General features: G+C 35.2%; 3 protein-coding genes and 2 pseudogenes across 3 annotated transcripts; all 5 read left to right on the plus strand.

The window, feature by feature from the left end:
• Positions 1-2,798: 2,798 nt before the first annotated feature.
• On the plus strand, positions 2,799-5,515 carry LOC116132876 (annotated as a pseudogene).
• A 357-nt stretch (positions 5,516-5,872) lies between these two features.
• Positions 5,873-6,208, plus strand: LOC116132790 (shikimate O-hydroxycinnamoyltransferase-like). Its single transcript, XM_031418459.1, has one exon. The coding sequence runs from the start codon at positions 5,873-5,875 to the stop codon at positions 6,206-6,208; it is 336 nt and encodes a 111-aa protein (XP_031274319.1).
• Positions 6,209-6,260: 52 nt separating this feature from the next.
• On the plus strand, positions 6,261-7,907 carry LOC116132791 (shikimate O-hydroxycinnamoyltransferase-like). The gene is made up of 2 exons (XM_031418461.1): positions 6,261-6,303; positions 6,960-7,907. The coding sequence occupies exon 2, from the start codon at positions 7,122-7,124 to the stop codon at positions 7,905-7,907; it is 786 nt and encodes a 261-aa protein (XP_031274321.1). The 5' UTR covers positions 6,261-6,303; positions 6,960-7,121.
• Positions 7,908-8,600: 693 nt separating this feature from the next.
• LOC116132792 lies at positions 8,601-12,445 on the plus strand (annotated as a pseudogene).
• A 1,536-nt stretch (positions 12,446-13,981) lies between these two features.
• Positions 13,982-15,885, plus strand: LOC116132793 (shikimate O-hydroxycinnamoyltransferase-like). Its single transcript, XM_031418462.1, has 2 exons — positions 13,982-13,998; positions 14,958-15,885. Exons 1-2 carry the CDS (start codon positions 13,982-13,984, stop codon positions 15,883-15,885), a joined length of 945 nt encoding a protein of 314 aa, XP_031274322.1.
• Positions 15,886-26,460: the final 10,575 nt, after the last annotated feature.

A 26,460-nucleotide genomic window follows, 5' to 3' on the forward strand; every position in this document is an offset into this window, starting at 1 on the left:
CTTGGGATTGGGTGGCATCATATTTTGAGATGGAACTTCTGCTTTCATTTCATTAAATCATGGGCTGAGATAACATCTGGCTTCTCCATTAGTTCCCACCGTTTATTGATCGAACCATACTTCATGCTAGGATCCCACCTCATCCTACTTTAACCACATTGAATACCATCCCCTCTCCATGGATATTCTTGAATCACAATCAAGCCTACCCATTCCATGGCGAGTATTTCGTTTACCACTTGATCAAATCAATGCTTTTAAAGCTAAACTTAAAATGACGATGGAGCCAGTATAGCACTTTTGTGATTTTAGCAGCACATATATGGCGATGTGTGTGCAAGGCACGACGGTTGCCTGAGAACAATCACCAATTATACATACCAACAGAAGGACGATCAAGATTGAATCCTCACTCCCATTGGGTATCTCGGGAATGTGATTTTACTGCTACAACCGATTGCCTTGGCAGTGATTTCAGTCAAAACCGTTGATTTACACTGTGAAGATTATCATAAAGCGTTAAAGCAAATGATGATGGATATTGAGGTCAACGTTAGCTTATGCGGAACAACATTATAATGATCTGATGACCTTGAACAGGGAGTTCCCATAGTAATTGTCCTAACTAAGGATAGTGAGTTGGGCTCGAATGCCATATATGATACGGATTTTGGATGGGTAGCCCAATTTTTATGGGCCGGGCTACTATCCTTCTGAAGGAGCTTCATTTATCCTGTCAAGCCCATCTATGAAAGGAGTTTATCTTGATATATGCTTAGAGACTCCTCACATGGAACTCTTCAAGAAGTGTTATACACCGAGAGAGTTCCCTATAAAAATATTATAAGCCTAGCTCTTTATGAAAATAAAAATGGAGTGAATTGTTCATCTTTATTAACGTTGTAACATGGCTCTGAATACATCTTCTTTTGTTGTTTCACCATTTTTTTATGTTTACGTTTTCCTTGTTTTCTTCTTTGAAATAGTCATGAATCGTGCCTCCGTATTTGGAACGATAATACCCAAGAGTTTTAATGTTAGAGTATTTAGACTCATATAAACACACGAGGTTCTCTTGAATAAGCATATGCATTCAGCCGTATGTAATTTTAAATGGAACTTAGACTTACTATTTCATTAGGTTTTTATTTTATGTCTACACAATTTACTCTTGATTTGTTAAATTAATACTAAAACCTTCAAAATATGCGTATGATAATGGGTAAATTGTTATTTTAGGTATTTGGGGACAAAATTGTTGTTAATTGATACCATAAGAGGGGATTAACAGTTGACTATATGAATTTGGAGAACCCTTAAATATCTTATTGGAATTTCATAATGCTGAAAATCACTTTGGAACAAATTAATGATTTCTAATTTGACAAATAAATCTGTGTACGTACTCAAATTTTTTAATGTATCTATTACTTTTCAAAACCTTTGATACGTTTATTATTTTTGTGAAAACCGTAAGAGATTAACGGTTAGCCTATAGGCTTCAGCATTATATATCTATATATATATATATATATAATATTAATATATATTATGAGATTAGTTGTTAGGAAGGTTGATATATTTATTTAATAACACGTGAAACATGTGTTGACATATTTTAAAGGAATTAAATTTCTGCTTGAAATTTGGCAAAGTAACAGTTTAGCTCGTAGGTTCTAAAAATTGACACTATTCACCTAACAGTTCTAACAGTAGCTTCACCATAAAATGACTTCCATTGCAAATTTCGTTACTCAAAATCTAGATCCTATCAAAGGGCTGAAGAGTCCTTATAAAAAAAAAAAAAAAAAAAAAAAAAATTGAATTAAACAAGTAAAAGTTAAAGAAAAATATTACGTTTACAATTCAATATCCAGTCTTTCTTGCAATCTAATGTGTAGTAGAGTTGAAACTTTCACTAAGCTTTCATCATACCTAAGACATTAATAACTTTGATTAGAAATGATAGTCATTCCTTCATAAAGTATATATCACCATACCTTATTGAGGATATGACCAACCTTAGGATGTCCATACGTTTATTCATAAGGAATAGATATTCCTTTTGTGAGGAACAATCATTTTCTAATAAAGAACGATCGTTTCTTATGAAGCTTTAGGTCTAGTCAAAATTATTTGTGCCTTTGGGTGTGGACGTCACAGTGTCAACTCAGCTGTTATGTTAGGTGTAAGAGAAGTTCGTGGATGTAGTATTACTAAAGTTAAAAAATCCCCTAAATATTAATATTTATAAGGAAATAAAAGATAAATTTAACTCATAAAAACTCTCATAAAAAACAATGTATTTCATGAATTTTATACTATTGTTCAAACTTAAATCTAGCACTAGATTTGCGAAATCTATAAAATTATAAATAGAATATATATATTTTTAATTCTAATATTTTTATCTATTATCTCTTTTTTTTTAAAAGAAAAAAAAAATCGTTACTTCTCCTCGTATATCTCTCTGTCATATTTAATTTCAATTATAAATCAACACACACGCCATAATTCTTCTTGAATTCTTGTTCAAATACCCTCATTCTTAATTCTGATTTGGGTCTAAAAGAAAAAAAAAACACGTGCTATATCTAATCATCATGGCAATTTACTATAAAACTGGCTAAACTGATTTCCCAAGTCAGGATCGAGGAGTTATTAATCTTCTTTCCGAAATAAATGCGGGGAATTATTTTATCTTCTTTAGGAATAAGCGGGGCCATTGATATCAATACCGCAACTACTTTTATGTTATTCTCTGTCATTGAATCTAAAGCTCTAGTCACAAAATCAATCAATCAAGCAAACAAGCAAAGAAAGAATCATCAATGGAGATTCACGTAAAGAAGACAAGTATTGTACGCCCTGATCAAGAAACTCCCTACCATTCTCTATGGATCTCCAACTTGGACCTGTTGCATCAACACAAAGGTCATACCCCTCTCGTTTACTTCTACCGGGGCCCACCGCTGCCTGCGCGTCTGATAAATCCAATAATTTCTTTGACACTTCTCTGCTTAAGAGGCTTTGAGCAAAGCTCTTGTGGGGTTCTACCCTTTGGCTGGGAGGTTGGGAAGGGATGAAAATGGGAGGCTGCAGATTGATGCAATGGAGAGGGAGCTTTGTTCATGGAGGCTGAAACAAGTTGTGCTATTGATGAAGAGTTTGTGAAGATGACTTCTTCCAAGCTGAAGATGAGGCAGTGGTTCAGCTTTGATTATTCGGCAGGGATTTTTCTTCTTATCCACTGCTTGTGTTACAGGTATGAAATCAAGAAATCATACATTAATTGTTACTCAAAAGTATAGCTAATAACAATCAGCGCGTTTGGTTATTATTTATTTTCATATTCTGGAACCGATTATTTGAATAGTGTTTGACTATTATTCATACAATTGAATTCTGAAAAATTGATCCTGATATGTTTTTGACCGTTAAAAACTTTTTGCAGCTTTTTGTTCCCTTTCTTCATTTTTTTTTTTTTCATTTTCATCTTCACCACGTTTACAAACTTCTTCTTCTTTCCTATCCAACTTCTTTGCAGCTTTTTTTTCTCTTTCTCATTTTTATTTCATTTTCTCATCTTCTTCACTGCATCAGTGCTTCACCATATTTACAAACTTCTTCTTCTTCTGCCATCCAACTTCTTCTCCACCTACAAATACCAAACATAACGCATCCAACTTTATTTTCTTCACACCGTGAACCACCTATCACCGTGAACCACCCCACACCACCAGATTTGTTGCACATTCACTGTCAACCACCCACCACCGTGAACCACCCGACACCACCAAATCTGTCCCAAATTGATAAGTTATATATAATAATACATTATTTTAACAAAATCCACCAAAATATTATTTTAATAAATCATTTATAAAAAAACATATCAATTAAATATTTAAACACAAATATCAAGGTAAAAATAATTTAACAAACACATATTTTCAAATCTTATTCTCGTAATTATAACTCTACTAAACTATCTAATATTATTCTAAAAATCTTATCCAAAATAATGTTCATGAAGTTTGATTAAATACCAAAAGTTTCTTTGAGATTTTTAAAATAATAAAATTGAAACAACATGATGGTGATCAGACGACTCCAATTTAGAGGTGGGCAAACAGGGTCAGTCTGGTCCCAGGCCCAGTCCTAAATTAGTTGGGATTGATCTTGGGTCCGTTACTTTTGTGAGTGGGCTTGGGATCGGTCCTATACCTCATATATTATAGAAGGGTTTTGGTTATTTGTCAAGAAGGTTTTGATTATTTGTTAGGAGGTTAGGGGGTCTTCTAAAATTAATTGGGCCCATGCTTGGGACTGGTCCAAGCCTGGGCCCTAGAGGAGGGATTGGCCTGGGCTTGATCACCCCTCCAGGGTCCAGGCTGGTCCTACGATTGGGCCTTGGGATCGGGCCCCTTGGGCTCGGGCTTTGCCCGCCTCTAGCTCCCATAATGATACTTTGCTATGCTGTATAATTAATCTTTCTTATTATTGGTAGGTAACTTATTTCAAGTGTGGAGGAGTTTGTCTCGGAGTTGGATGGGATCATTTATTGGGAGATGGAACTTCTGCATTTCATTTCATCAAATTATGGGCTGAGATGACACTTGGCTTCTGTGACAACATCCAACCATTCATTGATCGAACCATACTTGATGCTTATACACCACCTTCCCCTAAATTCGATCATGTTGAATACCACGCTCCTACTTCCGTTAATGCTCATGAATCGCAGTCAAGTCCTATACCCACCATGGCTAGACTTAAACTATCATTTGATCAAATCAACACCTTAAAAGAAAAACTGAAGACAGATCATGGTGTCACATATACCACTTATGAGATTTTAGCAGCACAGATATGGCGTTGCGTATGCAAGGCACGTGGATTGTCTGATGATCAAGAGACCAAGTTATATATACCCACAAATGGACGATCAAGATTGAATCCTCCACTCCCATTCAACTATCTTGGGAATGTATTATTCAGTGCTACACCAGTTGTCTTAGTAGGTGATATTCAATCAAATCCGTTGATTTACACTGTGGAGATTATTCATGAAGCATTAAAGCAAGTGAACGATGAGTATTTGAAGTCAGCATTAGCTTATCTGAAACAACATGATCGTGATCAGATGACTCTCAAGCAAAGAGCCCCCACTTCCAATTTTCCTAACCTAAAGATAGTGAGTTGGCTTCGAATGCCTGTATATGATACGGATTTTGGATGGGGCAAGCCAATCTATATGGGGCGAGCTACTATTTCTTTGGAAGGGACATCATTTATTTTGCCAAATCCATATGATGAAAGAAGTTTGTCTTTGATTATATGCTTGGAGAATCATCACATAGAACTCTTCAAGAAGTTCTTTTACAGTGAGGAGTTGGCTCCATGAAAAAACATTGTAAGCCTAACTCTTCATACAAAGAAAAATTATAATAAAATAAAATCTAGGAGTGGATTGTTCATCTCTTTAGCATGTTGCACTTATTATATTTTTTCATGGGACGAACTCCTTCTCTGTAAACGAACTTCTTGAAGATGCGATGATGGGCCTCTAAGCATGGGTCAATATATATATATATTTCGTCTGATTTTAAAAACCATGTGAGTCCTTAACAAATGATATATTATCATAGAAGTCGTCTCGACGTGTTGGCACATAATCTTGATTGTTTCTATTAATAATACTTAAAGATTTGTTGGTTTTTTTTTAATTAGTTTGACCAATTTTTCAAATAATTGTGGGAGACAATATTGAATCTACATTTGTTTTAACCTCCGCCATTAATGAAGCTCAAATCCTAGCCAATATTTAAGCCAGCGAATACAAGCAATCAAGGAAGAGAATTAATTATCAATGGAGATTCACATAGCGAAGACAAGTGTTGTACGCCCTGCTCAAAAAACTCCCAATCATTCTATATGGATCTCTAACTTGGACAGGTTGCACCCACATGACGGTCACGTTCCTCTCTTGTACTTCTACCGGCGGCCGCCGCTTTCGGTGTCGGATAAATCTGATTTCTTTGACACTTCTCTGCTTAAGGAGGCTTTGAGCAAAGCTCTTGTGGGGTTCTACCCTTTGGCTGGGAGGTTGGGAAGGGATGAAAATGGGAGGCTGCAGATTGAGTGTAATGGAGAGGGGGCTTTGTTCATGGAGGCTGAAACAAGTTGTGCAGTTGAAGATGAGTAACTCATGATTGATCAGTTTGTATTTGGATAAATGAGACTCACTACGAGCTGACCAATCGTGAACTACCACATCAGAGTTATATGAAAAAGTTGTAAGTGAGTGCTGCTCTATTATTTATCGCATTTTTATATATTATAATTTATACATAAACGTTACATGAAAAGATCAGAAGATAAACAACTCGAAATAAGAAAATTCTAGAATATTAAGTTAAGATGTGTAGCAATACTTATATAAACAAGAATTAGAAGAAATTTTTAGTTGATATGAAAATTAGATTTGTAAAAAGAATAGCACTACATATATAAACTAACAGTAATACTACATTTACAAAAAAATTTACAAAGATTTTCATACAAAATGATGTGGCAAAAAATGAATAGAAGAGTGAATTTAATGAGTTTGACTTTTTGTTTCACTCTTCTATTCATTTTTTGCCACTTCACTTTATATGAAAATCTTTGTAAGATTTCTTTATAAGTATAGTATTATTGATAAAGCAATCTATACAAACTGGTGTGTTTAAATGTGTTGGTGTCAAAGTCTTACATCAGTTAAGAGATGAGAGTTTTGGTCCCTTATGTAATACAAGGACATTCAATCACCTAGAATTACCTTTTCAGGACAAAATTATGTGGACAATACCTCTGAAAATCTACCTACTGTGTGTGAAATAGTTCTAGATGCCTAAGCTTAGATAAATAATTAAATCGATAAATTTTGATGATTTGTTTGTTTGTATTTTTGTTAGTTAACTTTTTTCAAGTGTGGTGGAGTGTGTCTCGGAATTGGATTGCATCATGCAGTTGCTGATGGACCTTCCGGAATCCATTTCATCAACACATGGGCTGGTGTGGCACGTGGTTTACCCATTAGCATCGCACCGTTCATTGATCCAACAATACTTCATGAAATGACCCCACCTAATCCTACGTTTGACCACACCGAATATCATTCATCTCCTTCTATGAAATCTCAAGAAATACAAACAAGTGCAGTAGTCCGTTCTACTTCCGTTGCTAGCCTCAAAATATCAAGCGATCAAATCAATACCCTTAAAGCAAGATTAAAGAAAGATTATGGTGCTAAGTGCAGTACTTATGAGATCCTAGCTGCCCATATTTGGCGTTGTTTGTGCAAGACATGTGGATTATCCGATGATCAACCGACTCGATTACACATACCGACAGATGGACGATCAAGATTGAATCCTCCACTCCCATCAGGTTACCTTGGTAATGTAATATTTATAACTTCTCTAATTTGCCTTTCAGGTGAAATCCAATCAGAACGATTGATTTCAACTATAGAAAAAATTCATAAAGAATTGAAGAGGAGGGATGATGAATACTTGAAATCAGCTCTTGCTTATTTGGAACAAAACCATAATGAGATGACCCACAACCTATACCAAAGGGCTCACTCTTTCAAATCTCCAAACCTAAAGATCACTAGTTGGAGTCATATGCCCATTTATGAGGCTGATTTTGGATGGGGCCGCCCAATATTTGTAGGCCGGGCTAGTCTCCCCATTGAAGGGGCAACTTATATTTTACCAGGCCCATATAGTGATAAGAGTTTGTCATTGGTCCTATGTTTAGAGACCCACCACATGGAGCTCTTTAAGAAGTTGTTTTATGATTTTGACATTGAAGGATGGACAAGAAATGAAGATTCTTATCTTCATCTTTGTTCTTAAGATTTAAGTAATGTTTTATGTTGTAAGCGTTGGATTGTTTATGTAATAAAAGGAAGATAAAAGAGTAATGGTTGTCACGATACTTCTTTGGTTGTCACAATACTTCTTTGTGTATTTGTATTAATTATAGTTATTCATGTTTATGTTTTTCTTAAACTAATATTTAATACTTAATATAGGGAGTAGTATGCAATAAAAACTTTGAAACTTTTGATATTTAATAAACATTTATGATGCAGGAAATGGTTTACTTTAATCAGTAAAACCTGATACTATTCTACTCATTTTGTCTTTAGTTTTATTGCATTCTATCTTTGATCCATTAGTATTAAATACATCGAACTTTGTAGTCACCAGTTCTTTTGAGAGACTATATTTACAATAAGCAATCATATTAACTATGAGAAACACATCTTTTTTCAACTTATTACAAAAATTGACACTTGAAGAAATATTTCATCTTATCCAAAGATATTTCAGTCTTATATTTATACAAGTAGTTCCTTAACTGTTTAATATTTTTCTGTTGCTTTATATAAGGACAAAAATCGAATACTCTTTTTATCTGGTTTTAATCCGGACTTGGGATTTTGTCAAGATTGAGGTAAGCTTTTAGCTCTGTACATTTTTGTCAGAATGATTATGAAAATATCTTCAACTTTTTCAGGATCAAAACCAGAATTTTACACAATAATGGAGATTCAGGTAAAGGAGACAACAAGCGTTGTCGCCCAGCTCGAGAAACGCCCAAGCATGGTCTATGGATCTCTAATTGGATCTGTTGGACATACACAGAGCTCACATCCCTCTGGTGTACTTCCACCGTCGGCAACCGTCGCAGACGGCAGATCGTTCCGATTTCTTTGGAAGTTGTGGCTTAAGGAGGCTTTGAGCAAAGCTCTGTGGCGTTCTACCCTTTGGCTGGGAGGTGGGAAGAGATGAAAATGAGAGGCTGCAGATTGATTGTAATGGAGAGGGAGTCTTGTTCATGGAGGCTGAACAAGTTGTGCTATTGAAGATGATTTCACTCCAAGTTTGAAGATGAGGCAGCTCGTTCCAACCATTGATTATTCGAAAGTGATATCTTTTTTTATCCATTGCTTCTGTTACAGGTACGTACGATCCCAATATAAAAATGTTATCATCGTATTGTTGATGTTTCAGTCCATTATTGTTCCCAAATCCCAATATGTATCACGTAATTTATGATATAGGTAACTTATTTCAAGTGCGGAGGAATTTGTCTTGGGATTGGTGGCATCATATTTTGGGAGATGGAACTTCTGCTTTTCATTTCATTAAATCATGGGCTGAGATAACATCTGGCTTTCCATTAGGTCCCACCGTGTTTGATCGAACCATACTTCATGCTAGGATCCCACCTCATCCTACATTTAACCACATTGAATACCACCCCCTCCTTCCATGGATATCTTGAATCACAGTCAAGTCCTAGACCCACTTCCATGGCGAGATTTCGTTACCACTTGATCAAATCAATGCTTTTAAAGCTAAACTAAAATGAGCATGGAGCCACGTATAAGCACTTTTGTGATTTTAGCAGCACATATATGGCGATGTGTGTGCAAGGCACGACGGTTGCCTGAGAATCAATCAACCAAATTATACATACCAAAAGAAGGCGATCAAGATTGAATCCTCAACTCCCATGGGTATCTCGGGAATGTGATATTTACTGCTACACCGATTGCCTTGGCAGGTGATATTCAGTCAAAACCGTTGATTTACACTGTGAAGATATTCATAAAGCGTTAAGCAGATGAATGATGGATATTTGAGGTCAACGTTAGCTTATGCGGAACAACATTATAATGATCTGATGACCCTTGAACAGGGAGTTCCCAAGTAATTGTCCTAACCTAAGATAGTGAGTTGGGCTCGAATGCCCATATATGATATGGATTTTGGATAGGTAGCCCAATTTTTATTGGGCCGGCTACTATCATTTCTGAAGGAGCTTCATTTATCCTGTCAAGCCCATCTAATGAAGGAGTTTATCTTTGATTATATGCTTAGAGACTCCTCACATGGAACTCTTCAAGAGTCGTTATACACCGAGGGGTTGCCCTAATGAAAAAAATTATAAGCCTAGCTCTTTATGAAAATAAAATAGAGTGAATTGTCATCTTTATTAACGTTTGTAACATGGCTCATGAATAACACTTCTTTTGTTGTTCACCCATTTTTTTATGTTTACGTTGTCCTTGTTTTCTTCTTTTGAAAATGTCATGAATCGTGCCTCCGTACTTGGAACGATAATACACAAGAGTTTATTAGTAGAGTATTTAGACTCATAATAATACACGAGGTTCCTTGAATAAGCATATGCCATTTCAGTCGTATGTAATTTTATAAGTGGAACTTAGACGTACTATTTCATTAGAGTTTTATTTTATGTCTACACAATTTACTCTTGATTTGTTAAATTAAATACTAAAACCTTCAAAATATGCGTATGATAATGGGTAAATTGTTATTTTAGGTATTGGGGGACAAATTCTTGTTAATTGATACCATAGAGGGGATTAACAGTTAACCCTATGAATTTGGAGAACCCATTAAATATCTTATTGGAATTTTCATAATGCTGAAAATCTACTTTGGAACAAATTAATGATTTCTAATTTGACAAATAATCTGTGTACGTACTCAAAATTTTTTAATGTATCTATTACTTTTCAAACCTTTGATACGTTTATTATTTTTGTGAAACCGTAAGAGATTAACGGTTAGCCATATAGGCTTCAGCTATTATATATAATATATATATATGAGATTAGTTGTTAGGAAGGGTTGATATATTATTTTAATAACACGTGAAACATGTGTTGACATATTTTTAAAGGAATTAAATTTTCTGCTTGAAATTTGGCAAAGTAACAGTTTAGCTCGTAGGTTCTAAAAATTGACACTATTCACCTAAACAGTTCTAACAGTAGCACTTCACCATAAAATGACTTTCCATTGAAATTTCGGTTACTCAAAATCTAGATCCTATCAAAGGGCTGAAGAGTCTTTTTAAAAAAAAAAAAAAAGAATTAAACAAGTAAAAGTTAAAGAAAAATATTACGTTTACAATTCATATCACAGTCTTCTCTTGCAATCGTATGTGATAGTAGAGTTGAAATTTCACATAAGCTTTCATCATACCTAAGACATTAAATAACTTTGATTAGAAATGAATAGTCATTCCTTCAATAAAGTATATATCACCATACCTTATTGAAGGATATGACCATACCTTAAGGATTGTCCATACGTTTATTCATAAAGAATGACTATTCCTTTTGTAAGGAACAATCATTTCTTTAATAAGGAACGATCGTTTCCTATGACGCTTTAGGTCTAGTCAAAATCATTTTGTGCCTTTGGGTGTGGGACGTCACAGTGTCAACTCAGCTGTTATGTTATGGTTGTAAGAGAAGTTCGTGGATGTAGTATTACTTAAAGTTAAAAAATCCTCAATATTAATATTTATAAGGAAATAAAAGATAAATTAACTCATAAAACTCTCATAAGAAAACAATGTATTTCATGATATTTTATACTATTGTTCCAAACTTAAATCTAGCACTAGATTTAGCGAAATATAAAATTATAAATAGAATAATATATTTTTTAATTCTAATATTTTATCTATTATCTCTTTTTTTTTTAAAGAAAAAAAAAAAATCGTTACTTCTCCTCGTATATCTCTTGTCATATTTAATTTCAATATAAATCAACACACACGCATAATTCTTCTTGAATCTTGATTCAAATACCCTCATTCTTAATTCTGATTTGGGTCTAAAATGAGAAAAAAAAACACGTGCTACTAAACTGATTTTTCCCAAGTCAAGGATCGAGGGAGTTATTAAATCTTCTTCGAAAGAAATGCGGGGAATTATTTTAATCTTCTTTAGGAATATGCGGGGCCATGATCAATACCGCAACTACTTTTATGTTATTGTCTGTCATTGAATCAAAGCTCTAGTCAACAAAGCCAGTGAAATCAATCAATCAAGCAAAAAGCAAAGAAGAAGAATCATCAATGGAGATTCACGTAAAGAAGACGTATTGTACGCCCTGATCAAGAAACTCCCTACCATTCTCTATGGATCTCCAACTTGGACCTGTTGCATCAACACAAAGGTCATACCCCTCTCGTTTACTTCTACCGGCGGCCACCGCTGCCTGCTGCGTCTGATAAATCCAATAATTTCTTTACACTTCTCTGCTTAAGGAGGCTTTGAGCAAAGCTCTTGTGGGGTTCTACCCTTTGGCTGGGAGGTTGGGAAGGGATGAAAATGGGAGGCTGCAGATTGAGTGCAATGGAGAGGGAGCTTTGTTCATGGAGGCTGAACAAAGTTGTGCTATTGATGAAGAGTTTGGTGAAGATGACTTCTCCCAAGCTTGAAGATGAGGAGCTGGTTCCAGCTTTTGATTATTCGGAAGGGATTTTTCTTCTTATCCATGCTTGTGTTACAGGTATGAAAATCAAGAAATCATACATTAATTGTTACTCAAAAGTATAAGCTAATAACAATCAGCGCGTTTGGTTCATTATTTATTTTCAATTCTGGAATCGATATTTGAATAGTGTTTGACTAATTATACAATTGAATTCTGAAAAATTGATCCTGATATGTTTTTTGACCGTTAAGATCTTTGCAGCTTTTTGTTCCCTTTCTCATTTTTTTTTTCATTTTCTCTTCTTCTTCACTGCACTTCACCACGTTTACAAACTTCTTTTCTTCCATCCAACTTCTTTGCAGCTTTTTTTCTCTTTCTCATTTTTATTTCATTTTCTATCTTCTTCACTGCATCAGTGCTTCACCATATTTACAAACTTCTTCTTCTTCTGCCATCCAACTTCTTCTCCACCTACAAATACCAAACATAACGCATCCAACTTTATTTCTTCACACGTGAACCACCTATCACGTGAACCACCCCACACCACCAGATTTGTTGCACATTCACTGTCAACCACCCACCACCGTGAACCACCCGACACCACCAAATCTGTCCCAATTGATAAGTTATAATAATAATACATTATTTTAACAAAATCCACCAAATATTATTTAATAAATCTTTATAAAAAAACATATCAATTAAATATTTAAACACAAATATCAAGGTAAAAATAATTTAACAAACACATATTTTCAAATCTTATTCTCGTAATTATAACTCTACTAAACTATCTAATTTATTCTAAAAATTTATCCAAAATAATGTTCATGAAGTTTGATTAAATACCAAAAGTTTCTTTGAGATTTTAAAATAATAAATTGAAACAACATGATGGTGATCAGACGACTCCAATTTAGAGGGGGCAAACAGGGTCAGTCTGGTCCCAGGCCCAGTCCTAAATTAGTTGGGATTGTCTTGGGTCCGTTACTTTTGAGTGGGCTTGGGATCGGTCCTATACCTCATAATTATAGAAGGGTTTGGTTATTGTCAAGAAGGTTTTGATTATTTGTTAGGAGGTTAGGGGGTCTTCTAAAATTAATCGGACCCACGCTTGGGACTGGTCCAAGCCGGGGCCCTGAGGAGGGATTGGCCTGGGCTCGATCACCCCTCCCCAGGGCCAGGCTGGTCCTCGATTGGGCCTGTGGATCGGGCCCCTTGGGCTCGGGCTTTGCCCGCTCTAGCTCCCATATGATACTTTGCTATGTGTATAATTAATCTTTCTTATTATTGGTAGGTAACCTATTTCAAGTGTGGAGGAGTTTGTCTCGGAGTTGGATGGGATCATTTATTGGGAGATGGACTTCTGCATTTCATTTCATCAAATTATGGGCTGAGATGCACTTGGCTTCTGTGACAACATCCAACCATTCATTGATCGAACCATACTTGATGCTTATACACCACCTTCCCCTAATTCGATCATGTTGAATACACGCTCCTACTTCCGTTAATGCTCATGAATCGCAGTCAAGTCCTATACCCACCATGGCTAGACTTAAACTATCATTCGATCAAATCAACACCTTAAAAGAAAAAACTGAAGACAGATCATGGTGTCACATATACCACTATGAGATTTTAGCAGCACAGATATGGGGGCGTATGCAAGGCACGTGGATGTCTGATGATCAAGAGACCAAGTTATAATACCACAAATGGACGATCAAGATTGAATCCTCCACTCCCATTCAACTATCTTGGGAATGTATTATTCAGTGCTACATCAGTTGTCTTAGTAGGTGTATTCAATCAAATCCTTGATTTACACTGTGGAGTATTCATGAAGCATTAAGCAAGTGAACGATGAGTTTTTGAGGTCAGCATTAGCTTATTTGAAACAACATGATCGTGATCAGACGACTCTCAAGCAAGAGCCCCCACTTCTAATTTTCCTAACCTCAAGATAGTGAGTTGGCTCCGAATGCCTGTATATGATACGGATTTTGGATGGGCAAGCCAATCTATATGGGGCGAGCTATTATTTCTTTGGAGGGACATCATTTATTTTGCCAAATCCATCTGAAAGAAGTTTGTCTTTGATTATATGCTTGGAGAATCATACATAGAACTCTTCAAGAAGTCTTTTACAGTGAGGAGTGGCTCCATGAAAAAACATTGTAAGCCTCACTCTTCATACAAAGAAAAATTAAATAAATAAAATCTAGGAGTGGATTGTTCATCTCTTTAGCATGTTGCACTTATTATATTTTTTCATGGGACCAACTCCTTCTCTGTAAAAACATGTGATTCCGTAATCAACAAATGATTATTATCATAGAAGTCGTCTCGACGTGTTGGCACAAATCTTGATTGTTCTGTTAATAATACTTAAAGATTTGTGGTTTTTTTTAATTAGTTTGACCATTTTTCAAATAATGTGGGAGACAATATGAATCTACATTGTTTTAACCTGCGCCATTAATGAAGCTCAAATCCTAGTCAATTTAAGCCAGTGAATACAAGAATCAAAGAAGAGAATTATTATCAGGGAGATTCACAAAGAAGACAAGTGTGTACGCTCTGCCAAAAAACTCCCAATCATTTTATATGGATCTCTAACTTGGACAGGTTGCACCCACATGCAACTTATTTCAAGTGTGGAGGGGTTTGTCTTGGCGTTGGATGGCATCATATATTGGGAGATGGAACTTCTGGATTGAATTTCATCAAATCATGGGCTGAGATAACATCTGGTTTTTCTATTACTAACCCACCCTTCATTGATCGAACCATACTAAAATCTAGAACCCCACCTTATCCCACATTCGATCACATCGAATACCACCCACCTCCGGAGTTACAATCCGGTGCTTTACCCACTTCCATGACTAGAGTTGAACTATCACTTGATCGAATCAACTTCCTTAAAACAAAATTCAAGGAAGATTATTGCGTCACGTATTCCACTTATGAAATTCTAGCAGCACATGTTTGGCGTTGCGTATGCAAAGCTCGTGGTTTGCCTAATGATCAAGCAACTAAGTTGTACATACCCACAAATGGACGGTTGAGGTTCAATCCTCCACTCCCATTGGGGTATCTCGGGAATGCCGTATTTATTGCTACACCGATTGTCTTGGCAGATGATATTCGATCCAAACCGTTGATTTATGCTGTGAAGATTATTCGTGAAGCATTAAAGCGAATGGATGATGAGTACTTGAGATCGGCATTAGCTTACGTTGAAAAACATTACGATGATCTAACTGCTCTCAAACAAGGAGCCCCTACTTGCAAGTGTCCTAACCTAAGGATAGTGAGTTTGGGTGGAATGCCCATATATGATACAAATTTTGGATGGGGTAGTCCAATCTATATGGGTTGGGCTATTGTTCCCTTTGAAGGGCTATCATTTATCTTGCCAAGCCCATTAAATGAAAGGAGTTTGTCTTTAATTATATGCTTGGAGACTTGTCACATGGAGCTCTTCAAGAAATTCTTTTACAGTGAAGGAGTTGGCTCCATGAAAAAATATTATAAGCCCAGCGCTTTATAAAATCTTCTTTTGGTACTCTATATTTTTGTTCATGGAGGCTGAAACAAGTTGTGTTATTGATAATGAGTTCAGGTCATGAATCCACTTCCATTGCTAGACTTAGTTTATCAATTGATTATATCAACTTCCTTAAATCAAAATTAAAGAAAGATCAAGGTGTCACGTATACCATTTATGATATTTTTGTAGCACATGTATGACGTTGTAGGTGCAAAGGCACGTGGGTTACTCGATGATCAAACAATTAAATTATACATACCTACAAATAGACGATCATGATTAAATCCTCCCTTCCAATTCGAGTATCTTGAAAATGTGATATTTATTGCTACTCCAATTGGTTTAGTAGGTGATACTTAATCAAAATTGTTGATGATTTACACTATAAAAATTATTTACAAAGCATTAAAGCAAATTGATGATGAGTATTTGAGATCGACATTAGCTTGTATGGAACAATATTACCACGATATGACAACCCTTAAAAAAGGAACCCTTAGTTGCAATTGTCCCAACCTAAGGATAGCGATCTAGGTCGAAATGCTCATGTATGATATAAATTTTGGAAGGGACAGCCCAATTTTTATGGGCCGGGCTATTGTTCCATTTCAGGGCAATAATTTATTTTGACAAGCCCGTCAAAAGAAAGAAGTTTGTTTTTGATTTTTTTTTTTTAATTAATAAAACGTAAATCACATGTTGTTTCTTTTCTTTTTTTATATGGAGATATGTACATCTAATAACAAATCCAATTTTTATTATTCAGTATATAACACCTCTTTTTTTACTGGTTTTTCCGGACTTGGGATTTTGTCAAGATTGAGGTAAGCTTTTAGCTCTGTACTTTTTGTCAGAATGATTATGAAAATATCTTCAACTTTTTCAGGATCAAACCCAGAATTTTTCTCACAATAATGGAGATTCAGGTAAGGAGACAACAAGCGTTTGTACGCCCAGCTCGAGAAACGCCCAAGCATGGTCTATGGATCTCTAACTGGATCTGTTGGACATACACAGACTCACATCCCTCTGGTGTACTTCCACCGTCGGCAACCGTCGCAGACGGCAGATCGTCCGATTTCTTTGGAAGTTGTGTGCTTAAGGATTTGAGCAAAGCTCTTGTGGCGTTTCTACCCTTTGGCTGGGGGTTGGGAAGAGATGAAAATTGGAGGCTGCAGATTGATTGTAATGGAGGGGAGTCTGTTCATGGAGGCTGAAACAAGTTGTGCTATTGAAGATGATTTCACTCCAAGTTTTGAAGATGAGGCAGCTCGTTCCAACCATTGATTATTCGACAAGTGATATCTTTTTTTATCCATTGCTTCTGTTACAGGTACGTACGATCCCATATAAAAATGTTATCATCGTATTGTTGATGTTTCAGTCCATTTGTTCCCAATCCCAATATGTATCACGTATTTATGATATAGGTAACTTATTCAAGTGCGGAGGAATTTTGTCTGGGATTGGGTTGGCATCATATTTTGGGAGATGGAACTTCTGCTTTCATCATTAAATCATGGGCTGAGATAACATCTGGCTTCTCCATTAGTGTCCCCCGTTTATTGTCGAACCATACTTCATGCTAGGATCCCACCTCATCCTCATTTAACCACATTGAATACCATCCCCCTCCTTCCATGGATATTCTTGAATCACAGTCAAGTCCTAGACCCCTTCCATGGCGAGATTTCGTTTACCACTTGATCAAATCAATGCTTTTAAAGCTACTAAAAAATGAGCATGGAGCCACGTATAGCACTTTTGTGATTTTCAGCACATATATGGCGATGTGTGTGCAAGGCACAACGTTGCCTGAGAATCAATCAACCAAATTATACATACCAACAGAAGGACGATCAAGATTGAATCCTCAACTCCCATTGGGTATCTCGGGAATGTGATATTTACTGCTACACCGATTGCCTTGGCAGGTGATATTCAGTCAAAACCGTTGATTTACACTGTGAAGATTATTCATAAAGCGTTAAGCAGATGAATGATGGATATTTGAGGTCACGTTAGCTTATGCGGACAACATTATAATGATCTGATGACCCTTGAACAGGGAGTTCCAATAGTAATTGTCCTAACCTAAGGATAGTGAGTTGGGCTCGAATGCCCATATATGATATGGATTTTGGATAGGGTAGCCCAATTTTTATGGCGGGCTACTATCATTTCTGAAGGAGCTTCATTTATCCTGTCAAGCCCATCTAATGAAGGAGTTTATCTTTGATTATATGCTTAGAGACTCCTCACATGGACTCTTCAAGAAGTCGTTATACACCGAGGGAGTTGCCCTAATGAAAAATATTATAAGCCAGCTCTTTATGAAAAATAAAATAGAGTGAATTGTTCATCTTTATTAACGTTTGTAACATGGCTCATGAATAACATCTTCTTTTGTGTTTCACCATTTTTTTATGTTTACGTTTGTCCTGTTTTCTTTCTTTTGAAAATGTCATGAATCGTGCCTCCTACTTGGAACGTATAATACACAAGAGTTTTAATGTTAGAGTATTTATTGACTCATATATATACACGAGTTCCTTGAATAAGCATATGCCATTTCAGTCGTATGTAATTTATAAGTGGAACTTAGACGTTACTTTTCATTAGAGTTTTATTTTATGTCTAACACAATTTACTCTTGATTTGTTAATTAAATACTAAAACCTTCAAATATGCGTTGATAATGGGTAAATTGTTATTTTAGGTATTTGGGGGACAAATTCTTGTTAATTGATACCATAAGAGGGATTAACAGTTAACCCTATGAATTTGGAGAACCCATTAAATATCTTATTGGATTTTCATAATGCTGAAAATCTACTTTGGAACAAATTATGATTTCTAATTTGACAAATAATCTGTGTACGTACTCAAAATTTTTTAATGTATCTATTACTTTTCAAAACTTTGATACGTTTATTATTTTTTGTGAAACCGTAAGAGATTAACGGTTAGCCATATGGCTTCAGCTATTATATATATAATATATATATGAGATTAGTTGTTAGGAAGGGTTGATATATTATTTTAATAACACGTGAAACATGTGTTGACATATTTTAAAGGAATTAATTTTCTGCTTGAAATTTGGCAAAGTAACAGTTTAGCTCGTAGTTCTAAAAATTGACACTATCTCACCTAAACAGTTCTAACAGTAGCACTTCACCATAAAATGACTTTCCATTGCAAATTTCGGTTACTCAAAATCTAGATCCTATCAAAGGGCTGAAGAGTCCTTATTTAAAAAAAAAAAAAAAAAGAATTAAACAAGTAAAGTTAAAGAAAAATATTACTTTTACAATTCATAATCACAGTCTTCTCTTGCAATCGTATTGTGATAGTAGAGTTGAAACTTTCACATAAGCTTTCATCATACCTAAGACATTAATAAACTTTGATTAGATGAATAGTCATTCCTTCAATAAAGTAATATCACCATACCTTATTGAAGGATATGACCATACCTTAAGGATTGTCCAACGTTTATCATAAAGAATGACTATTCCTTTTGTAAGGAACAATCATTTCTTTAATAAGGAACGATCGTTTCCTATGACGCTTTAGGTCTGTCAAATCATTTTTGTGCCTTTGGGTGTGGGACGTCACAGTGTCAACTCAGCTGTTATGTTATGGTTGTAAGAGAAGTTCGTGGATTGTATTATACTTAAAGTTAAAAAATCCCCTAAATATTAATATTTATAAGGAAATAAAAGATAAATTTAACAACCATAAACTCTCATAGAAACAAGTATTTCATGATATTTTATACTATTGTTCCAAACTTAAATCTAGCACTAGATTTAGCGAAATCATAAAATTAAAATAGAATATAATATTTTTAATTCAATATTTTTATCTATTATCTCTTTTTTTTTTAAAGAAAAAAAAAATCGTTACTTCTCCTCGTATATCTCTCTTGTCATATTTAATTCAATTATAAATCAACACACCCACGCATAATTCTTCTTGAATCTTGATCAAATACCCTCATTTCTATTCTGATTTGGGTCAAAATGAGAAAAAAAAACACGTGCTACTAAACGGATTTTTCCCAGTCAAGGATCGAGGGAGTTATTAAATCTTCTTTCGAAAGAAATGCGGGGGAATTATTTTAATCTTCTTTAGGATAATGCGGGGCCATTAATCAATACCGCAACTACTTTTATGTTATTGTCTGTCATTGATCTAAAGCTCTATTCAACAAAGCCAGTGAAATCAATCAATCAAGCAAACAAGCAAAGAAGAAGAACATCAATGGAGATTCACGTAAAGAAGACAGTATTGTACGCCCTGATCAAGAACTCCCTACCATTCTCTATGGATCCCAACTTGGACCCTGTTGCATCAACACAAAGGTCATACCCCTCTCGTTTACTTCTACCGGCGGCCACCGCTGCCTGCTGCTTCTGATAAATCCAATAATTCTTTGACACTTCTCTGCTTAAGGAGGCTTTGAGCAAAGCTCTTGTGGGGTTCTACCCTTTGGCTGGGAGGTTGGGGGGATGAAAATGGGAGGCTGCAGATTGAGTGCAATGGAAGGGAGCTTTGTTCAGGGAGGCTGAAACAAGTTGTGCTATTGATGAAGAGTTTGGTGAAGATGACTTCTCTCCAAGCTTGAAGATGAGGCAGCTGGTTCCAGCTTTTGATATTCGGCAGGGATTTTTCTTCTTATCCACTGCTTGTGTTACAGGTATGAAAATCAAGAAATCATACATAATGTTACTCAAAAGTATAAGCTAATAACAATCACGCGTTTGGTTCTTATTTATTTCATATTCTGGAATCGATTATTTGAATAGTGTTTGACTATTATTCATACAATTGAATTCTGAAAAATTGATCCGATATGTTTTTGACCGTTAAGACTCTTTGCAGCTTTTTGTTCCCTTTCTCATTTTTTTTTTCATTTTCTCTTCTTCTTCACTGCACTTCACCACGTTTACAAACTCTTCTTCTTCCATCCAACTTCTTTGCAGCTTTTTTTCTCTTTCTCATTTTTATTTCATTTCTCATCTTCTCACTGCATCAGTGCTTCACCATATTTACAAACTTCTTCTTCTTCTGCTGCCATCCAACTCTTCTCCACCTACAAATACCAAACATAACGCATCCAACTTTATTTTCTTCACACCGTGAACCACCTATCACCGTGAACCACCCCACACCACCAGATTTGTTGCACATTCACTGTCAACCACCCACCACCGTGAACCACCCGACCCACCAAATCTGTCCCAATTGAAAGTTATATATAATAATACATTATTTTAACAAAATCCACCAAAATATTATTTTAATAATCATTTATAAAAAACATATCAATTAAATATTTAAACACAAATATCAAGGTAAAAAAATTTAACAAACACATTTTTCAAATCTTATTCTCGTATTATAACTCTACTAAACTATCTAATATTATTCTAAACTTATCCAAAATAATGTTCATGAAGTTGATTAAATACCAAAAGTTTCTTTGAGATTTTTAAAATAATAAAATTGAAACAACTGATGGTGATCAGACGACTCCAATTTAGAGGTGGGCAAACAGGGTCATTCTGGTCCCGCCAGTCCTAAATTAGTTGGGATTGATCTTGGGTCCGTTACTTTTTGTGAGTGGCTTGGATCGGTCCTATACCTCATAATTATAGAAGGGTTTGGTTATTTGTCAAGAAGGTTTTGATTATTTGTTAGAGGTTAGGGGGTCTTCTAAAATTAATCGGACCCACGCTTGGGACTGGTCCAAGCCGGGGCCCTAGAGGAGGGATTGGCCTGGGCTCGATCACCCCTCCCCAGGGCCCAGGCTGGTCCTACGATTGGGCCTTGGGTCGGGCCCCTTGGGCTCGGGCTTTGCCCGCCTCTACCCTCCCATAATGATACTTTGCTATGCTGTATAATTAATCTTTCTTATTATTGGTAGGTAACCTATTCAAGTGTGAGGAGTTTGCTCGGAGTTGGATGGGATCATTTTGGGAGATGGACCTTCTGCTTTCATTTCATCAAATTATGGGCTGGATGACACTTGGCTTCTGTGCAACCATCCAACCTTCATTGATCGAACCATACTTGATCTTATACACCACCTTCCCCTACATTCGATCATGTTGAATACCACGCTCCTACTTCCGTTAATGCTCATGAATCGCAGTCAGTCCTATACCCACCATGGCTAGACTTAAACTATCATTCGATCAAATCACACCTTAAAAGAAAAATGAAGACAGATCATGGTGTCACTATACCACTTATGAGATTTTAGCAGCACAGATATGGCGTTGCGTATGCAAGGCACGTGGATTGTCTGATGATCAAGGACCAAGTTTATATACCCCAAATGGACGATCAAGATGAATCCTCCACTCCCATTCAACTACTTGGAATGTATTATTCAGTGCTACATCAGTTGTCTTAGTAGGTGATATTCAATCAAATCCGTTGATTTACACTGTGGAATATATTCATGAAGCATTAAAGCAGTGAACATGAGTTTTTGAGGTCAGCATTAGCTTATTTGAAACAACATGATCGTGATCAGACGACTCTCAAGCAAAGAGCCCCCACTTCTAATTTTCCTAACCTCAAGATAGTGAGTTGGCTCCGAAGGCCTGTATATGATACGGATTTTGGATGGGCAAGCCAATCTATATGGGGCGACTATTATTTTTGGAAGGACATCATTTATTTGCCAAATCCATCTGATGAAGAGTTTGTCTTGATTATATGCTTGGAGAATCTCACATAGAACTCTTCAAGAATTCTTTTACAGTGAGGAGTTGGCTCCATGAAAAAACATTGTAACCTCACTCTTCATACAAGAAAAATTAAAATAAATAAAATCTAGAGTGGATTGTTCATCTCTTTAGCATGTTGCACTTATATATTTTTTCATGGGACCAACTCCTTCTCTGAAAAATCATGTGATTCCGTATCAACAAATGATTATTATCATAGAAGTCGTCTCGACTGTCACATAATCTTGATTGTTCTGTTAATAATACTTAAGATTTGTTGGTTTTTTTTAATTAGTTTGACCAATTTTTCAAATAATTGTGGGAGACAATATTGAATCTACATTGTTTTAACCTGCGCCATTAATAAGCTCAAATCCTAGTCAATTTTAAGCCAGTGAATACAAGCAATCAAGAAGAGAATTAATTATCTGTGAGATCACATAAAGAAGACAAGTGTTGTACGCTCTGCTCAAAAAACTCCCAATCATTTTATATGGATCTCTAACTTGGCAGGTTGCACCCACATGACGGTCACGTTCCTCTCTTGTACTTCTACCGGCGGCCGCCGCTGCCGGCGTCGGATAAATCTATTTCTGACACTTCTCTGCTTAAGGAGGCTTTGAGCAAAGCTCTTGTGGGGTTCTACCCTTTGGCTGGGAGGTTGGGAAGGGATGAAAATGGGAGGCTGCAGATTGAGTGTAATGGAGAGGGGGCTTTGTTCATGGAGGCTGAAACAGTTGTGCAGTTGAAGATGAGTAACTCATGATTGATCAGTTTGTATTTGGATAAATGAGACTCACTACGAGCTGACCAATCGTGACCTACCACATCAGAGTTATATAAAAAGTTGTAAGTGAGTGCTGCACTATTATTATCGCATTTTTATATTATAATTTAACATAAACGTTCATGAAAAGATCAGAAGATAAACAGCTCGAAATAAGAAAATTCTAGAATATTAAGTTAAGATGTGTAGCAATACTATATAACAGAATTAGAGAAATTTTTAGTTGATATGAAAATTAGATTTGTAAAAAGAAAGCACTACATATATAAACTAACAGTAATACTACATTTACAAAAAAATTTACAAAGATTTTCTACACAAATGATGTGGCAAAAAATGAATAGAAGAGTGAATTTAATGAGTTTGACTTTTTGTTTCACTCTTCTATTCATTTTTTGCCACTTCACTTTATATGAAATCTTTGTAAGATTCTTATAGTATAGTATTATTGATAAAGCAATCTATACAAACTGATGTGTTTAAATGTGTTAGTGTCAAAGTCTTACATCAGTTAGAGATGAGGTGTTTGGTCCTTATGTAATACAAGGACATTCAATCACCTAAATTACCTTTTCAGGACAAATTATGTGGACAATACCTCTGAAAATCTACCTACTGTGTGTGAAATAGTTCTAGATGCCTAAGCTTAGATAAATAATTAAATCGATAATTTTGATGATTTGTTTGTTTGTATTTTTGTTATTAACTTTTTTCAATGTGGAGTGTGCTCGAATTGGATTGCATCATGCGTTGATGTGACCTCCGGAATCCTTTCATCAACACATGGGCTGGTTGTGCACGTGGTTTACCAATTAGCATCGCACCGTTCTTGATCCAACAATACTTCATGAAATGACCCCACCTAATCCTACGTTTGACCACACCGAATATCATTCATCTCCTTCTATGAAATCTCAAGAAATACAAACAGTGCAGTAGTCCGTTCTACTTCCGTTGCTAGCCTCAAAATATCAAGCGATCAAATCATACCCTAAGCAAATTAAAGAAAGATTATGGGGCTAAGTGCAGTACTTAGGAGATCCTAGCGTGCCCATATTTGGCGTTGTTTGTGCAAGACATTGGATTATCCGATGATCAACCGACCGTTACACATACCGACAGATGGACGACAAATTGAATCCTCCCTCCATCAGGTTACCTTGGTAATGTAATATTTATAACTTCTCTAATTTGCCTTTCAGGTGAAATCCATCAGAACGATTGATTTCAACTATAGAAAAAAATTCATAAAGATTGAAGGGAGGGATGTAATACTTGAAATCAGCTCTTGCTTATTTGGAACAAAACCATAATGAGATGACCCACAACCTAACCAAAGGGCTCACTCTTTCAATCTCCAAACCTAAAGATCACTATTGAGTCATATGCCCATTTATGAGGCTGATTTGGATGGGGCCGCCCATATTTGTAGGCCGGGCTAGTCTCCCATTGAAGGGGCAACTTTATTTTACCAGGCCCATATAGTGATAAGAGTTTGTCATTGGTCCTATGTTTAGAGACCCACCACATGGAGCTCTTTAAGAAGTTGTTTTATGATTTTGACATTGAAGGATGGACAAGAAAGGGATCTTATCTTCATCTTTGTTCTTAAGATTTAAGTAATGTTTTATGTTGTAAGCGTTGTTGTCACGATACTTCTTTGGTTGTCACAATACTTCTTTGTGTATTTGTATTAATTATAGTTATTCATGTTTATGTTTTTCTAAACTAATATTAATACTTAATATAGGGAGTAGTATGCAAAAAACTTTGAAACTTTGATATTTAATAAACATTTATGATGCAGGAAATGGTTTACTTAATCAGTAAAACCTGATACTATTCTACTCATTTTGTCTTTAGTTTTATGCATTCTATCTTTGATCCATTGTATTAAATACATCGAACTTTGTATACCAGTTCTTTTGAGAGACTAATATTACAATAAGCAATCATATTAACTATGAGAAACACATCTTTTTTCAACTTATTACAAAAATTGACACTTGAAGAAATATTTCATCTTATCCAAAGATATTTCAGTCTTATTTATACAAGTATTCCTTACTGTTTAATATTTTTCTGTTGCTTATATAAGGACAAAAATCGAATTCATTAATATTATTAATTGAAAATGTACAGTAATTATTCACTGGATTTTCGAGGAAGAAAACAGTCACTCATGTAAATGTATCATTTTAATTATCATATCTGTACCCAAGAAGCAGTTTGATTATAATGATTTTAGATACCTAAATAGATAAACAATTTATCTAATATTTCAAAATTAAATAAAATTTATATTATAAAAACATATAAATAAATATTAAACTTAAAATTAGAAGTAAATCTTATAATTTATTCAATTGGTTATTTAAATTGATTTTAAAAAATTAGCTTGTTGATAAAATTTTAGCTTAATTAAATATAATCTCATTCTAGTCCAGCATTACAGCAAACACAATGTCACACCCAAAATTTAGTAACGTCAAGTCTTTGGTTTTCTATTATGTAAAAATTGATAGCTCTGGAACAAATGTAATTAACCTATTTATTTGTTTATTTTGGGAGGAAAATCTCCCTCATAATTTGGACAATCCCAAATTTTACAATTTATCAAAACATGTCATAGGATTCAACTAATCAAACTATAGCAATTTTATATATTCAAACTCTTTAATACAAACTGATTTGACTATTTTGCATGTTTAACACGTAATTTATTTTGATTATTTAATTTATCTTTTATTAAAAATCATCCGATTACACTAAAATACATCAGTTTATATATGTAGTATTATTCATCAAATTAAAGCACCCCGTAAGGCCTCTAGTCCATCTCAATCAACCAACCACCTCAATCAACTACCAAAAAGTGTCTCATATACCCGTAAACTGGTACCGTGTACACACACGCATCTAATAGCAATATAGAATTCTTACAACATTTTGATATGAGACTAGCCTGGAAATTTGCGCCAATCATTAGGCGTATTTGAACTCATCGCCGTTTTATATATATTGGCTACATACAATTTTTGG

The sequence above is a fragment of the Pistacia vera genome, unplaced genomic scaffold, assembly GCF_008641045.1.
Source record: "Pistacia vera cultivar Batoury unplaced genomic scaffold, PisVer_v2 Contig260, whole genome shotgun sequence".
NCBI classification, from domain to species: Eukaryota; Viridiplantae; Streptophyta; class Magnoliopsida; order Sapindales; family Anacardiaceae; genus Pistacia; species Pistacia vera.